Here is an 18,137-nt window from a genome sequence, read left to right as displayed (position 1 = left end):
ATTTCATAAGTTAAATATAATAGAAAACAGTACCTACTTTTTGGCATTTTCAAAAATATTCCTCAAATATGCTGTGGTTCTTCTCTCCTCTCTCTGGTTTTTAAACAAACAAAAATCCCCAAATGAACAAAGAAGGCGGCCAATTAAAATACTCTCTGATAAAACACAGATGAGAAAATGAAGCTGGTTTTCCCTTTGAACAGATATAATGCACAGTGGGCCTTCAATCCACCTTCCAACCACCCAAGCTTATAGGCACTCACACACATCTAACCTACATGACAATACAGGTACACGCAAGCTCTGCTTTTCTTTAGTTTCTTGCATTATTTTAAGAGAGTAAGATTTACAGGCAATCACCTTATAAGTAAAATGACTATAAGTCTTTGCACTTATAATCAGATTCCCATTTCTTTATCTTCAACATAAAAAATGCCAACTCTTCAGTGTTTGGCTTTAAAACACCCACTTGAGAGGCAGCTATGGGGACTGTTTCAGTGCATGCATATTTACCTCTTCTGAAAGGTTACGCCATTCCCTCCTGAGCATGTTATTGTGGTAATGCAAGTGTGGCTCTGCATACTTCACACTCTCCAAGTTGGAGTTGAGTTTCTCCCAGAAGCCTTTGGAGTTTTGGAACTGCAAAGTATTGCAGGGAAAACATGAATAGAGGCTGCACTCAAAGAAATACCTAATCACCCTCCCACTAAGTGATTGGAAAGAACTGTGATTAATGTAGCTTCATAACAATCTAAGTGAAAAAAAGTTAAACAAAAGTAGTTACACTATTTTTTTCCAGTACTTTTTATTTCTTTGATTTGATGGCAGGGGCAGCACTTACTTAAACTTGAGGTCAAGATTTGTTGCCTGTAATGCAGATACCTTGTCACCTTAGGATCCTTTTAAGTCACTGGGAAGAAATGAGTCCTTCCAGGTCATAATTCATCTGACCTATTTCAGATGTTTGGGGTGGGATGGGAAGAACTGCACCACAGACTACACTGGCTGTATTGTTGAGACTTCTGCTGACTGTAAAAGGAGCCTTAGGCAACTGACTTAAATGTAAACGTTTGGTCAAATAAATCCCATTTGGGGTTTCTAGTAGCTCCAAATAGAGGAACACCATGAGCCTGGCAGCTGCAGGCTGCCACTATTTTCAAGCTGCGTCAATACTTACATTGCAAACATCCAGTTGCCAACCTCAAGTAACAATGCCTTATCCCAGAAAAGAAACAAAATCCAAACATTTCCATAGCAATTCTAAAGCCTTTGACTGTAATGCTGAAATTAATTTAAACTCAGCTGTGAACAGACAGGAGGAAAAAAACCCAAACAAACACACACTGGTTTCCTGAGCTAGTTCTTGGACTGGGTATAAAGATTTGAAGCCACTGTTTATACAAGACGAAGTGATGTGATCATTGCTGAGGAAGAGATGAGATTAAGGCAACTCCTGTTGGCAGTTTTAAAAAACAAGAGATGGTACTAGATGTTCTTGCCCCCCTTTATATACATTTACCTTACCATACAGACACTACAGTAGTGACACTTGAAGGAAGAAAAGTTTGAGTTCACAATATTCCTCCATCTTGCATTAACATGTTGGATTTTGCTCCCTCTCCCCTACTTTTCTACAATGACAATAACTGCAGAAGAAAACATCAGAAGCCTTTAAAACCACTTCCTACTATAAACTACAATTTCCCAAGGAAAATAAATTGCAGAGACTCAATCCTGCCAGCCACTTCCCTCTTGCTGCCAGTGCTGATTGTCCCTTTATTGTTGTAGCTGCAGCAGAGAAAAATAAATCTCCTTTTTGCTTCATGTTAGTTATATTTGGCAGCTGGAAACTAGGACTGCATATGGCACCATATGTTCACCCTGCTGGAGCTAACAAACAAGATCTACAACCTATTACTGCATTATGTTGCTAAATGTTAATAATATGAAATCAGAGAAATATCAAGAATATAGCGTAAGGGTATCATCTAGTGACCAATTTATGCAACTACGACAGCACCACCACTGCAAAATTGCATTCAGGCCACAGTGGATTTTGCTTGATGTGTGGCAGGGGGAAGCAAGACAGCAAGTTTCTTTCATATATTGAGTGTGTAACAGGAAGTGGTAGACTTCAGAATTAAAAGCAGACACTGCTGAAAACCTGCACTGTATTAGATCTCATTAAAAAGTCAAAAGTTTAAAATAAAGGATTATTTTAATTGTGTTATTTCTTGAGATCATCAGGGCAAGGACTAGAAAGAGAAGGCTTCTTCATCTTAGGTGGTGTTTATTTTGCAGACATTTCTAGAGAGTCAGGAATTAATACCTAAGCAGGAACACCTAAGACCTTGTATTACCAGAAGTCAAAGCAAGACCTTACCTGGTTGCAATACATAATAAGCTCCCAGGAAGCCTTTCATAAGTAGTGTTATTTTAACTGAAGACAGAGACGTCTCTGGTGTACCCCTCGGAAAGGATGCAGGGTGCCAATGACCTTTAAGTGGTGCACGTGCTCTCCCTGGGAACTGTAGTGCTACATCGCCTAGCAGTGAAGGTGTTCAGAGAGTAGTATTTAGCTGCACAGGCAGCTACTCTTTAAAACATCACTCTTCACCTCAGTGGCTCAGCACAGCATGAAGGAGAGGCTGACTTTTCCTGTGCTGATCTAACAACTGCTTCCACTACACATCTTCACTCTTCTCCTGGACCTCCTATTTTCTTCCCTTCTTCCTCCTGCCCCTTCCTTCTCCCCTTCTGATCAAGCCTATTTGCACCCCTTTCAAGTTTGGCTTCTGTGTTTAAAAAGGAAAAAAAAAAACAAACCAAAACCAAACTTTCATTAATTACAGTCCTTATGTAAAGCATTTTGACAATCGGACTCTTGACTGCTCCCCGTTTCTCACAGACTGTCTCGATATCTCTTGCTGAACAGGAATTTAGTGATAAAAATACACCTGTTGCCTAAATAGCACAATATTTTTTTGTGAATACGGACATAGCCCTCCCAAAGGCTCTCAACAATTCACGGGCTTGAGAACTCCAAAAAGCTTGTCAAAGCAACAATTCACCATTGCTTCTGTGAAGTGCCATAAAACCTTTGCAAAAGAAGTACTACTTATAGGACCAGATTTGTCACCAGGGTCCGACTTGTGATGCCAACAACACACAACTGAAACCCTAACAACTGATCAGCTGAACTCAAGCCATGGTGGGTTTGTGTCACTGGAGTGGTACAAAGCAGCCAAAGCACTAAACCTTACCCTATGTATAATCATCTTTGTTCTCACCCAAGAGTCAGAGCAATTTGCAGTCAAAAGTAGCAGGAAATATTTGTCTTTGGTTCAACTCTGACCTTTTCAATCTGTTTAGGTTTCAGACAGAAATAGGAAATGAGTTCCACAATCAGGAAGTATAGCTGCTAAAGGCATTTGCCCCCAGGGGCTTGAGGTTCAATCTCAGACAAATTAAAGGCCTGCTAACTTTGACCTCAGTGAATTACAAGGATTATCTAGCAACAAGTTTTCTCAAGTTCTGATTTTCCCAGGTGTCCTAGCTCTCAAGGCAACCTTCCCAAGCAAAGCCTGATTCCCTGACAGCAGTCGTGTGAATCTGTAGCAGCACAGCTGTGATCAGTGTTGTGGAGTGAGCAAGCAGTGGGAAATTTCACTGATTTTAAAAAAAAATTGTGAACACTGAAGCTTTATGAGCTAATTATAAGCACTGGGGAAGAAACAGACCCTCACCTTTTTAGAGTGCTATGTGAAACAATATTGTCACGTATCCAGAGTCTACTCATATCTGTTGCTGGTACTGTTGGGTTCAAGCCCTGACTCTTCACATTAGCCCTCCACAACAAGCTGCTTATTAAAAGCCTCTTTCAGTTTTTATAGAGGAACACTTAGGAAAATTTCAAGTATTTCTCTAAACTGGAGCTGAGTAGAATGGAGCTGAGGGAGTGGAATGGAAGACAGGAAGAATCATTCATGTTATTTTTAATGGAAAGTACAATTTCCTACCCAAAGAGCATGGGCTCTCCCCATCCAGCTCACTGCCTTTTCCAGGCTGTGCAGGAATTTGTCTAGATTTAGGCAGCCAAAGCCCTGACATCAGTGCAATCACAGGATGCTCTGGACAAAACAAAGTGAGAGGGTCATGAACCACTGGTACCAATGGCAGCACAATGAAATATGTATACATAGAGATATGTAGAAATCCTACATGTCTTTCATGCCAAGTTTACCTCCAGCTAATGAAGTCACAAAATGAAGAGGTATCAATCAAATTTAATAAGAATTCATTCTTGGAGGACCTTCCCTTTTGAATGCAAAAAGTCTCTTCAGAAAAGTGGAAAAATTACATCTTTGAGCTAGCAAACATCAGTCTGAATAGTCGGTATTTTAGTAAATGCATAAGACATTTCAAACAGCGCAATTTTTGTTCACCCCTATTTTTGGCTAGGGCCGTGGGGTCACTGCTTCATTAGTATTTAGCACACCCCCATCCCACAACAAAAAAGCTCCTAACCTGCAAATATGAGTGTGGTTTTATACTGGAATTTACCTCTAACACAGGTAGAGAAATAATGTCTGTTGCACACGTTACTCCAGGGATAATCTGTAAATACAAATTAGAAGAATATAAATCATTTACCATAAAACATGTGGTCTGCTTAGGTATCTAAGTGAATCTCCATTACCTGTTTCCTTTATGAAACTAGCTAGCTAGCCAAAACTGCACATTCAGTTTCGCCAAAAAGAAACATGGAAGATGTTTCTCTCATTCATCTCTTTTTTTAAAAAACAACATATTAGAACAGTATCAGGTAAGAGAAATTAAAATAAGCTATTTTTTTTAACTGTAGGGTCTTGCCTAAAGTTATTTATTTTACTTCTGCAAACTTACTCATAAATCTTAACTCTGCTGATATTGTTTGTCTTGGAAATAACTGCATGATTTTGCTGGTAAAATACATTTTGTATTCATTAAAAACCTTATATTATTAGCAATAAATTAATACTTCATTATGAAAACAGAGATTTAATCATCCATTCCATTATAGTAGCTGTTCTTGTTTTATAAATGCTTTTATTTGTTGACAAAAAATAGGACTCACAGAAAACACCACTAAGGTACAAAATAAAACAGCCATAAAGCACAGATATGGACTTAGACCACGTCTATGAAAAGGCAAGGTATACAAGTTAGTTAAAGACTGTATTAAAGGAGAAAAAATAGACTCATCTAGCTATTAATTAAAGTACCAGCTGTTATCTTACCCCAATCCAGTCAAGCAGTGACGTGTAGGGCAACAGTTTATCCAGGTTGTGAGTTTCTGGACACATTCTCCAGTACAGCGAGGCTGAATACAATGTAAATAGATTTATAAGGGCAAGATTGTATAAACTATCAATTAGCGATAGTAGGCTTCACAGTTCCTTATCTAACTCTTTTAGTGACAAATCCTGCTGCTGTCTCTGAAACAGCTTCCTCCATGGTGGAACTGGTCCCATTCTGTGCACAAAAGGAGGAAGAGAAGTCCAGATGGCTGCAGGGCCAGGTCAGCTGCTTGGCTAGAGCTCAGCACTGCAGGGGTCCTTTGTACAAAGGCTCAGGGCACAGGACATGCACTGGCTAGGCTGAAGAATCAGCTATTAGAAGAGAATATCATGATATGCCAAATCCTTATGAAAAACTGGTTTGGGCTGGGCTAACGGAGATTTGCTCCTTCGCTCCAACCTCAATTATTTACATCCCAGGTATCCAAGACAGGAGCCAGATGGAGAATTTGCTCTCCAGTGACCTAAAATAACAATAAACCTATTTGTCCCACTAGACAGAAGAATGCATTTGAAAAGTTTTACCGCTGATCTGATTTTGTATCTATGTATCTTCTAAACTACTGATATTGTCTCTGACACCACAAAATGCAGGTCAGCTAACATAAATCATAACCAAAAAGTTTGGAAAAAAGACTGTCAGTTTGTGACATCGTGGCTTCTCCTTAAGTCACAACTAGGGTATGCAGGAAAACATACCTACCAATGATAAATTCTTGAATGGGGTCAAAAGAATGACATGTTGACAGGTTCTCAGAAATCCACCAAATAATCTGTCAGAATGAGAACAGGGGAGTTTGTCAAATCTCTGTATAAGCATGAATTGTAACAGACTGTCAAAACTCTGTTTTCAGTAGTAATACTTTGCATGAAGTAGTGATACAGAGATAAATGTTTTCAGGACAGCCTTGACAAATAAAGCAGTTTGGGCAGCCCAGCTGATGAGCCTCTTGGGACTGCCAAAAGGTACCTGTGAATCAGGACTTTTCTTCTTTGGCTGACATCATTCGTGCCCTGACCCTGCTTTGTACAAGACATCAGTCACTGAAAAAACTTAGAGACAGGTCTTTTCCCACCTGCATTTCCAAGTCTTCTGTGTGTTGGAAGTGCAACAGAGCACAATGTAGAGCTGCCAATCTCTCGCTGTCTCGTTTGCTCTTCTGTAGGAACTGTAGTAAGGCGCTGTCACTGATGCTCACAGCATACATACTTCCTACATGGCAATCTAAGACTGTTGATGTGAGTGGGGATCTGATGGAGCAGTTTTGCAACATGTCAATTCTTGCATCCTCACCTGAAGAACATTGGTTTGAGAATTAAAAAGGATTAAGAACATAAAATCTTGCTGCTACCAGTACTTCTCTTAAGACTCCCAGGTCCCCAGCAGTAAGAAACGGTCTGCCTCCTGTACTAGCTGCCCTGGTATTATGCTGAAGAGGAGGAAGAATAGTGCTGGCTGGGTAAAGGAAGTGAATGAGGAGCACAGTCCATACTCAGTTCTCTCCTTCCCTACTGCCAAAGCATAGAAGGTGTACAGATTTGAGGCTCACAATGCTGTCTTGGGACAAATCAGAGGACATAGGAAGGAACAGAGCACAAGGCTAGTAATTGAGATACAACACTAGAATTGGCACCTAATCATGGTACTAACTTGTATTGGTAGACTTCTTATCAATCCCAACAGCCAGAACAGAAAGATTCTGCTCTATGATTACTGACTGAAGCAACAGATCAAACCCACTTTATTTAAGATAGTACTAAGGTTTACCACAACAGTACTATACAGTAGGATTCCAGACCCTTTGCATCAGAGAAATCAGGCCCACCATACAACAGTGAGGCTTTCCACTCATTTCTAGCAGAACATGATTTCAGTACATATGTACAACAGGTATTACCTTCCTGGGATGCTGCCCCTGCACCAGCTCCCACTACTTACCTCTCCTTCACCCAATCAGAAGAACAGATATCTGTTTTCAAACAAAGGAGCCCCACTTCCAAAAATAACCTACTTCCCATAAAGACATGTTTGTTGGAAATGAAATAACGTGCCTCTCAGATGAGACTCTAAATCAAATTGCATCAGCCTGATCAGGTGAAGGAAACACAGATTTCCTCTCCCCACACCCTCCAAACACACACATTTAGAGCAACTCAATTGGAGGAAGGAAATGTAAAATCAAATTTACATCTCCATGTGAAATTTGAGAACAGCAGAGGACCAAGAAGCATGTACAAAGATGGGGGAAGGGAAACTATGAAACTAAGGCAAAGAATTTCAAATTCAGTGAAAGGTCATCTTCTACTTCATAACAAGCTAGAAGTACGTAATAGATGAAGTATGAAATGTCACTTCAGATTTTCTTTTTAAAATGGAAAATGGCAAAAATGCCATTCTTATTTTTTTTCAATCTCTGCTTCTTCAGATCGCTGTGCAAACGTTGAGAACTACAACTTTCATGTAATGAGATTTGAACAAGTTTCCACTACAACAATAAAATTACTTCAAGCAACAGTCTTACTATACCTGTAAAAAACAAACTATAGCACAGCAGGTCAGGATGCTGAATATTCAGGAGGTGCAGGAACTGTCCAGGCAAATAAGCAGCCACATAATAGTCTATTTAAAGAAATAACAGTGGTCAGTTTAGCACTTGTTCACTTATTTGCTTTAAGAGGCTGTTTCACATGATTCTCATCTTGGCCCACTTCTCTCTGATGGAATTGATTATATCTAGGAAATATAAAAGGAGTTAATTAAAAGCTGCTCTTATATTAACACAGGAAACACTAGCAATACATTTGGGTTTCCAGGGGAAGATTTAAGAGGCTTGAGACACTCAAGAACTCAGCAGCTGATCTCCAGAGAAGATTCTGAGGTGATTTCAGAGGAAGTTGCTTACCAATAGTGAGGTATTGCAGTTGCAAATGCCAAATATAAAAGTTAAGAAAAAAAAAGGCCTCAAAATAACACAACTACTTAAAGTCAAGAAAAAAAATCTTTTCCTTTTAGAGAAGGTTAGTCATTTGTCTCCCTACTGGGGACAGAGAATGGCAGTCACACAGGGGAATAATGCAAGTAACCTACCAAGATTCATAAAAGCCACTTCCTTCAATTGATGAGATTCTGTTCTTTCTAGTGAAACTGTAAAAGTTTTGTTGTAACCTAGGGAAAAATAATAATATTTTTAAAAAACTCAAACAATATACACCATCTGTTACAAATCAAGTATGACTTTACAGCTAGAAACTTCAACAGTGCCAATACACCATAACAGGGATATTTTAGACTGTTTTACAGGCTTGTCTCCACAGACAGATTTACTTCATCCAAAACAGAGTTGCTGCACACTTAGTAGACCTGCACCCACACAATTAAGTTCTTTAGTATGCGGAAACTGGCCATGCACTGCACAACCTATGTTTGTGTTTAAAGAAGCATTCCATCCCAGAGAAAGCTTGTGTAAAGATACCTCCCCCCCAAAAAAAACCAAACACAAATCCTTTACATAGCTGTGCTTCACATTTTGGTGATCTTTCAACTGCTTTAAAGAATTTCCAGTTTGTTTATCTGCATGCCCTACTACTTTAATTTAGTTCAGCTCTGTTTAAACATCAGCTAATTTCAGACCTGCTGTGTTTGCATCGGCTTTGCATCAGCACAGCTGTTATTTTATTCTAGACTTGCAGCACACTTCTGGCATCCAGTAAGAATAACATAGAACCCTGAAATTTCCTCACTCTGAGAAAAACTGAAGATTAAAATAACTAGGAGACAATGACTGGCCTCTAAATGCCCATGCTGCAATAGCCTAAAGGCTGAATGGTGTCATGATCAGGATGCTTCTTAATGCTGCATGAAAATTCAAGACAAGACAAGAGATCCACAGTTTAAAAGACCACCAAGGAAAAAAGTAGAGCCATGCTTCAGCCACTCATCCAGGACTTGATTCCTGATGCTAGCAGAGAGATATGCTTTATCTATGCTGCAAAAAAAAGAAATATGAGACCTCCAAGACCAACAGCAACGCTATAGATGAAGGGGTATCTAAACCAAATAGTTTTTCACACAAGATACTGAATGAAGTTTGCTTGCAATGAGTCAGTATACTCATTATCACCACCATTACTTGCCAAAGAAAACACATGCAAGCTAATACTAGCACTGCAGAATACACCTGCAACATCGTTACTTTTGTGTTGATGCTACATCAAGTGTCTGCAGCGACCTGCTTTAACAGAGGGAGGGAAGCTTCCTTCTGAGTTTACAGATACTGGAGCACTGACTGAACTCTCATGTCTCCAAAATGTGGCTTAGGGATCTGATATACCACTGCTTCTGTGGGTCACCTCAGGATCAGTCTTAAAACTCTCTTTTATGACTGATGAATCTTACATGAATCCACAAACAGCTCTGCACCAAACAACTACATTCCATGAAGGTTATTTCGTACGCAGCTGGTCAATGTCACCATATTTATCCTCAGTTTCTTCCTAGTACAGATAGGGATGTACAAGGGCCACGGTTGGCTCCAAGCAATGCAATCACACATCAGCTACACACGAAGTACATCTGGGGAAATCAGCTCTTCATAGCAATACAATGCAGAGTGCTGCCACACCCAGAACGGTCTTTTCCAATTTATTAATGCCTTCATGAACACAAAAATGCAGTTCATTCAATCCCACAATGTTCCAGCAGCAAAGCAATATATTAGTGCAGCTCTGACACATGAAGTGTTTCGTAACACAAGAAAGAAAACACTTAAAGTAAAACAGAGGTATGTTGTCCACTTGAACACGATTACTCCACAATATGCAGCTTCTCAATTGAGAAATGATTCTTCTCTCTCCTCCACGTATCAAAATGAGAAAGATCTTGCTAATGACAAGTTTTGCTCTGATCAGAACAAAACAATGTTCTTTATTCTTTTCAAGAAAAATAAATAAAAGGTCTTAAAATTAAGAGCTAGAGCACCACTTACATAGCAACTATTCTTACAGTCAGTGGGTGTTGCACCTCTTGCTGTGAAAATGACAAGTTGAACTGGAACTCTAAACAGATATTCAAGCTAAGAGCTGTTGGCTCTATTTCCCATACAAATGCCTTACGGCGTAAGTACAACACACCTGCAAGCTCCCACAGATTTCACTGATGTTTGTGCTCAGCATGCCAGAAAGTCTGGCTAGAAATATGGGACCAAATTAATAGCCACTCACGAGGCCACCGGTTTGAAGCTACTCTTTCAGCATCAGGCAGGAAGTCTACAGCAGGAATGTCAACTTTGCAGCTAAAGGCAGTTACTGTCTTTAAACACCAGCCACAGTAGTTTATTGTCTGCAGACTTGGGTAGTCACTCGTTTTGCAAGGCATTCTGTGACTCTTTCAGCAAAGTGACATTCTCCAAAATAAAGCGTAACCTAACGGGTTAATCTTACCTTTATGCAAAAAATATATGGAGTATCTTATTTCGCCAGGAATATCAGAGGCTAGACTACAACATACACACAAGCCTCCTAAAAAGACAAAAAAGGAAAAGAAAATTAACTTGTCCACTTGAATAGCTAGACATCTTTACACTGCACAAAACTAAAGCAAGACTGTTTCAAATTAGAAACTAGCCTCTCAGAAAAGGTAAAGATTACAGGCATGTATATTACATATCTCTAACCATGATTTACCTAGCAAAGCACAAAATAAGAGAGAATGGAGTCAATATGGCACAATGGAAACCTGGGTTCTGACATGGCCAGTTGTCATTAGAAGTACAGTTTTAGCCCTTCCCAGTAGAAATCATGCCTGCAGCCAGAAAACTGATCAAGCTGATCTCTCCACAGACAGCCTCAATCTGTAGATATGTTCTGTTCAGGAATTGTCATATACAGAACAACATAGTAAAACACAGTTTGTTTGCTTTCTAAGTAATTTCATATTGGCAGCAGCATGATACGCTACCAAAGTTTTCTCACACTAGATATGATAGTTGCTTCTCCCCTTTCCATTCCAAACAGCTATTCATTCTTTTCTTAGGACAAAAGTCAGTCCTTGGCACAAGCTTATTTCAACCAAGGTACTCTGTGCAGGAATGCTCCCCCCTCCCAGCCTAATTCTAAGTCAGACTCATAGACTGTTTTGACTCCACTGGATGGTAGCCCTCCTTCCATCTCTTATAAGAACTTTAACCCACTTACTTCAATGCTTTAGCAAGCTGCTTTGGCATTCTTTTTTGAAAGAGCTTCCAAACCACATCACCCCAGTACAGCTGGGAAAGCTGGGCCACAACCAATCACCTTTTACCTTTATTGAAAGTTTATCACTTAAAAGAAAAAAAAAAAAAGAGGGAATACTAATCTGTAAAAAAAATAAAGGATTATGTATACCTCGTATACAGAAAAAGGCACAAAATAATGGTTTATGCATACAAGGTATACAGGAAAAGGCACAGTACGGAAAAAGCACAAGTACAAAAAAAAAAAGCACAGCTACCAAGGTATTTTACTTGGTTAAACGCCTTGTACTTCAGGCCACAAGACTGTACCATAGCTGTGATACAGATATGGCTAAGGCACTTCACACTTGGGGAAGGTAAACAGGTTTTTTTGAGATGCATTTTTTTTCCTGCCTATTCTTAGCTGACTGAATATTGTTTGATAGTTTTGCTTGGATATTTGAGTCATTTAGACAACAGACAGGGCATCTTGCCAAAGCACTTGGCAACTTTCAGAGCATGCATAATTTTTAAAGTAGCAGCATCAGGACTCATGAGGAAGACTGGAAAAGCTCCAGCAACCCACAATGCTGTTTTATTATCAACAGCTCCCTTCCAACACCGCAAATTTCCTTCTTGTATGCTGGAGGCTAGTGTATATGCTGTTCTGTAAATTGCACAACTCACAAGTGAGTTTGTTCATATTGACGCATTGGTGGGTATATATGTAAGCTGATCACAAAAACAGTGGCTATAGGGCACTATTAATAGGTTATGCATCTTTCAACTCTAGCATACTGGTCCAAATGTTAAGGAACTGAACTATGAAGCACAGAAGATATCAAATGGTGCTTCATTAATACAGATAGAAACATGATGGTCTCAGATCAGCAACTGTCCAAGCAATGTTACATCCGATACCACCTTGCAATCCCATTAAAGCAGCCAGAGACTAAGAATATAAGACAAATTCCTCTCCTACCCTTACCAGTAGCTCTCTGCAAATAAGAGCTAGGGTGTGCTGATGCAGGGAATGCTTGTTATCCTATGGCACCTATATGGTAAGTGTTTTATGCGAAGGCAGAACCAAGTCTTCTACACTACTAATTTCAAAATAATTTGCAACCAGTGACAGCTATAGCTAAATGCCACAAGGTGGGAAGACTCACATGAAGATATATTTGGATAGACTCTTCAGGAATAAAAGGGAAAAAAAAGATCTCAACCACAACAAAGTAAACAAAAAGGAAGCATTTAAAAATTAAGTTCTACTCATACAGGGTAACAGAGAGTTACTACATTCAGCAGAACTAGGGAAACAACAATTGCAACTCTGCCACTTGATAAATAAACCTCATACCACTGAAATTTTAAATCTCCTACGAAGACATGATGTTTTCCCTAGGAAACTTTAACTTCAAATTCCTCATTTCTGTTCATGCAGAATTGTAAAACAAGACTGTACCAACATCTCAACATGTCATCCAACTGTCACAATTTAAACATGACATTGCAGCAGGACATTTTATCTAGTTGTACTGCCTTAGGAGTGACTTGCCTCAGCTACCTTCAGCCATCCAAACATCTCTCATGTAAACTCTTATACAGCAAACGAAGAAATATGAAAGAAAGAATATGACAGAAAGAATCATCCTCTGGATATGCCTATTCCTCTCTATAAATACAGTCCAGATGCTTAACTTTTAGGAAGGTAAAGTTTGGTGATGGTAATCTAGGGTTTATGTCATTTTACTACCTGCATTTATTGGGTTTTTTTTAATACCAAGCAAATTTAACTGAAAAGTACTTCTAAAGTGCTACAAGAAAACCTAACAGCACAGTGCTGTTTAAATAACCACTAAATTCTGGACATACAAAGTTAATTCTGAGACTAGAACTGCTTGATCTCAGCTAATCTAGAAGTACATATGGGTTTTTATCTGGAGACATTTTGTCTGTGCTGAGTATAAGAAACATGGCTACTTTTCCTCTACTGAGGAAGTTTGAGAAAGGAAGAGCAATTTCATTCAAAGTTCAGATTGGCAGTAGCCAATAACAATTTTATTAAATGGGAAATTGCATGGAATATTCCATTTTGAAATTATGCCAATTATTCTTTGCCAGAGATATCCAAATGGTACAAATAGGGATATCGGCATTAATATTTGAAGCATGCTACTAGCCCCACAGAAGGCATAGTCTGCACCCCAGAGAGCTTGCAGTCCAGTTTTCTAAATCACCACAAACAAGAAGTACAAAAGGGAACTTTAGTGTGATTATCCACAGTGTTCTTTGACAACTAGATATGGTCTCAGCTCCAAAACCATTTGCTCCAAACTGTCAGTTATGCAAAACAATCCTCAGTTTCAAACAACATTCAATGAAAAGCTACAAACAATAATCTCATTTAGTAAGTGTAATTGTCAAATTATGTGTTCTACATTATGCGCAATGAAAAGCGTATGTGAAAGGTTCCACACAGAATTTAAATACTGTGTTGCCAGATGGAAAAGAACAATGGTAATGTTTGATGGTAATCAAACAACAGTCATCTTGGAGAAAGACTGAATTTCATCCTAAACTAAAAGGAGGTGCTTCAATCTGAACAAACCCTAGAGAAGTATAGGTTTAAAAGGAAACATATATATACAAATCAATAACAATTTCCATTATTGGACAGGCTGTTAATATAACAAATACTCTGCCTTGCTAGAAGAGAAAAAGTAGCCAAATCTACATTTGGTAGATAGAAATGTGGCTTTCTCTTATTTCTAAATCCTCCCCTCTAATCTTTATAGGTGTGCTGTCTGCCTTAGTAAGAAAAAAATCCATGTAAGGGAACTATATTTCACTTGATTTGCATTAACGGTCACTTCAATGCAACTAGCAAATACCTCCACAATTCGCCCATGTGCATACAGCACACCTTAAGAAGTGAGATGTAAAGCCACTTCTGCAACACGTCATATCCCCATACAAATCTGTAGACTATTCAAAGGTTAATCAGATACCATCTCTGCTTGGTGGTATGGTCTAATTTAGAAGCTGAAAACACAGGCATCTGTGATGAACAGATGTCTCGAGTCCAGTTTTTAAACAAAAAAAAAAGCTCATGGCATGCATTAGGATGCAGGGAGACACCTAAATCCTAAAGGTTTAAGGAACATTTTAGGTTTAAGTTGAAGTAATCATATATATGCTAAACCCTTAAGTATCACATGCTAAGTTTAGTATCACATACTTGGACCTTCTACGTATCACACACTAACAGCAACATGAAGCTCTTAATGTATGTATCACAGATGCTCTGTTCACACATGTCCACTCTGTAACACAATTATCTGCTATGTCAAATACCAGACAACAGATCCAGCAAAAATCTTCCTTGAATTTACTTTCTAACACATTTTTGGTCAGCTTTACTATTCAATTGCTCTAGTGTAATACAAAACCATGCTTTGGTACCACCTGTGTTCTGAAACTAGCAGAAAATGCTACAGTGTGCTCAGATGGAGATATTTCACCATATGAACGCATGACACCAGTTCTTTGAAGTTGGGCTACCAGAAAATTTCTGGGTCACTGTTTTATTGTTGGTATTGATATATAAAACCCTAGGTACTCTTTAGCTGAACTTGGAATACAGCTTTCAGAGGACAGAAAACTTAATAAGAAAAATAGTTGCCTTCTCCCTCTCCTCATAGTTACCTGTCAAGTATACTTTGAAGGAATAAAAATCTCACACTCATACAAAAAGAGAGATGCAAAAAATACAAACATATATAATGTCTTATGAAGAAATCTAGTAATCAATTATGACTACACTGCATGATAATTACTAGTGGAGATCATTTCAACAATACTTTTATTTCTTTGTTACCTGCTTTACTTGTAAAAACCTGAAGATTCAAAGATTTAGATGTAACCTCTTGGTCTTCACAGTAATTGTATCCAAAATTCACAAGTCTATGAGCAAATAAAGATCACTAAATAAATCACTTCGTCAATGGTTATTCATCACAACACAAAGATCACAACAACAGCCACTATGTAATCAAAACATACTAATTAAGTTATAATCAAGTGTTCTGTAATGCAACTTAAATTAGGCCTTAACCAATCTGCGTAATGCTGTTAGAAATGAGAATCCCAAAACTGCACATTTATCAGAAACCAACAATTTTGATTACACCTACAAACTTTATATTCGCTTACTGCAGCACTGCCCAACCATTCCTATACTTCTAAGTAAAAGCAAGTTCTGATGAAGTACTGGAAATCCAAACATTCATCGGACCCAAGAACTCAAAGGCTTTGCAGCCTAACTCTACCATTCTTATGTCTGTAAAGCTACATTTTAATCTGCAATTAGGCACACTAATTTCAGCGGAAATACTTGAAAAAGAAAGCACAAAAATCACACCCACATGGAACTTGTTATGCCATGACATTCTTTTTCAGTCTCATGCTGCCTGTGCTTTAAAGGTTTTTCTTATCATTAAAATCCACAAGTCCTATTTTTGCCATGCAGAACATGCAAGAGAAGATTGCAGTCAGTGTGCTTTGGCTTCTTTTGTTGTTGGGGTTTGGAGTTTTTTTGTTTGGTTGGGTTTTTTTCCCATAAAGGATTTCAATCCTGCAGGAATTTTCCCCTAGGTCTCCTGCAATAATTTTGAAAAAAAATTTAAAGCATTGAAGCTCTTACAAGAGTTGGATTTTTTCAGTACTAACTGCAAGAGGATACACTGCCCATTCAGGGCAACGTGCATGCGCAGTAGCACCACACTGAGCCTCCTACACAGCACTGAGACATTCTGACAGCCACAGCTTGGGCACAGTTGAACTCAGCTACCTTCAGTTATTGATATCTGATCTAGTAGATTTGGCCTCCCTTTTTCTTCACAAAGAGAAACAGGCCCCTTCGGAACATAAATTCAACAGACTGAAGAAAGATGAGGATGAGATGAATTATGAACGAGAATCAGACCACCCTGGCTAAGTTTTTCCTCAATTAAAAGGGGGCCTTAAGGAGACAAACTCAGATGCAGTCATGTGCACAGTAGACACAGATAGAATCAGATGAATCTTAGCCTTTAAAAGTGCAGGCTGCCTAGAAATAGCATGCTGGAGGAGAAAAGGGTACAGGCAGTGTCTCATAGGCTATAAAAAGGAGCTACTGGTCCGGTTAACTGTCCAGTAAAACATTTAACAGCAATTAAAAATGGAGAGCTTCCCTTGACAGGAATTTTGACACCGCCATTACAACACATCTGAGATTAAAACAAATTAATTTAAATAAGTACAGAATACTTAGGGGAAGGATGGTTTAAGCTCTTCAGACAAATATTTTTAAAAACTGGTACCAAAAAAGCAGTCAAGGATTAAATTACATTTTACAGTTGACCCTGATAAAAACTAGAGGAACTGGAGGTTTGGACACAGTGGTCATATTCCTCTTATGTTCTGCTACCATATAGGCAACTGCAAACAAAGATACTGTGTTTGAGACACAAAGTTTACTTAGGTTTGTAAAACAGTACCTTATATATAAAAAGGAAAGCAAAACAAAACAGAAAACCCCCTTACTTTAATTGTGTGCCATTTACAGAAATATCCAGGTGTGATTCCAGCTGTTAACCAAAAAAAAAAAACATGTTATTTAGCGAGGTCAGCATGCTATGATTAATATTTCAGCCCAGTAAAATGTCAGAGTCACATTTCACCAGATTCAACATTTTAACAAAGTTAATTTCTTCTCCTCTAATTCCTTGCATTCACCCCCAAAAACATAAAATAGATTCTTAAAAATAAAAAATAAATTGAAAGATATTTGATATTTAATCTCCTGCATCAGAGCAAATTTCAGCCACTGGGACAAAAACCTAGTAACAATTACATGTTCAACAGCTATAATTTTTATGTTCTGGTTTCTGTATTTTGGCCACAACAGATTTTCTTGTGTCACTTAAAACTGACAAAATTAGTACGTGGTTTCTTTGCCTAGTGCATTTGATAACCCTGCTCTTCAATACTTGAGTATAAGATCAGTATAATGTCATTAATGTCACTTACTTCTAGGTCAGTATCTGTGCATTTCCACTGAAATTACTTTAGCATGGCACAATCTGAATCCGACTGAATATATTCTTAAAAAAATATAGTAAAAAAAAAAAACAAATGGAAAAACAAACCCCAGTTTTCCTCTGCAAAAGTTCCAATAATAAGAGACACTGAAATGGATCTCTGTATCAGTGCCTGAAGCACATAATTACATCCAACTCAAAACAATTGTAGAAAAAAAGACTAATGACTTACTATTGAGTTAAAATTTTCATCAGGATAAAACTGGACACATTTCAAAGTACTCCTTGACTCCTGGAATTAAGAGGATGTGTTTTGTAACTGATAAAATAGAAAGCATATCACAGACTGTGAAGTGACTGGATACTCCACAGCATTCTACTCGCTCAACCCATTTTGCTAACAGACATGCAGAAGTTAGGGGACAAAAGAAGACTTTAAAAACCACATATAACCCCCCACAACAGCACTATGACATGCTTCCTTCCTGTCCCAGATCATTATCTGC

The 18,137-nt window shown here is 38.4% G+C and overlaps 1 protein-coding gene across 1 annotated transcript in view; it reads right to left on the bottom strand.

The window, feature by feature from the left end:
• GSAP (gamma-secretase activating protein) overlaps positions 1-18,137 on the bottom strand; it is a 52,351-nt gene that overhangs the window by 20,541 nt on the left and 13,673 nt on the right. The window contains exons 10-21 of the mRNA XM_082495663.1: positions 17,864-17,923; positions 17,135-17,178; positions 15,429-15,514; positions 10,779-10,856; positions 8,428-8,505; positions 7,867-7,959; positions 6,416-6,633; positions 6,043-6,112; positions 5,280-5,362; positions 4,564-4,617; positions 514-639; positions 38-93 (exon numbers count right to left, since the gene is read on the bottom strand). Coding sequence (XP_082351789.1) covers positions 38-93; positions 514-639; positions 4,564-4,617; positions 5,280-5,362; positions 6,043-6,112; positions 6,416-6,633; positions 7,867-7,959; positions 8,428-8,505; positions 10,779-10,856; positions 15,429-15,514; positions 17,135-17,178; positions 17,864-17,923 — 1,046 coding nt within the window. The remainder of the gene's footprint in view (positions 1-37; positions 94-513; positions 640-4,563; positions 4,618-5,279; positions 5,363-6,042; positions 6,113-6,415; positions 6,634-7,866; positions 7,960-8,427; positions 8,506-10,778; positions 10,857-15,428; positions 15,515-17,134; positions 17,179-17,863; positions 17,924-18,137) is intronic.

This window comes from Vanellus vanellus, assembly GCF_965231255.1.
Source record: "Vanellus vanellus genome assembly, chromosome: 1".
In the NCBI taxonomy this organism is placed as follows: Eukaryota; Metazoa; Chordata; class Aves; order Charadriiformes; family Charadriidae; genus Vanellus; species Vanellus vanellus.
This window is presented reverse-complemented; position numbering and strand designations above follow the sequence as displayed.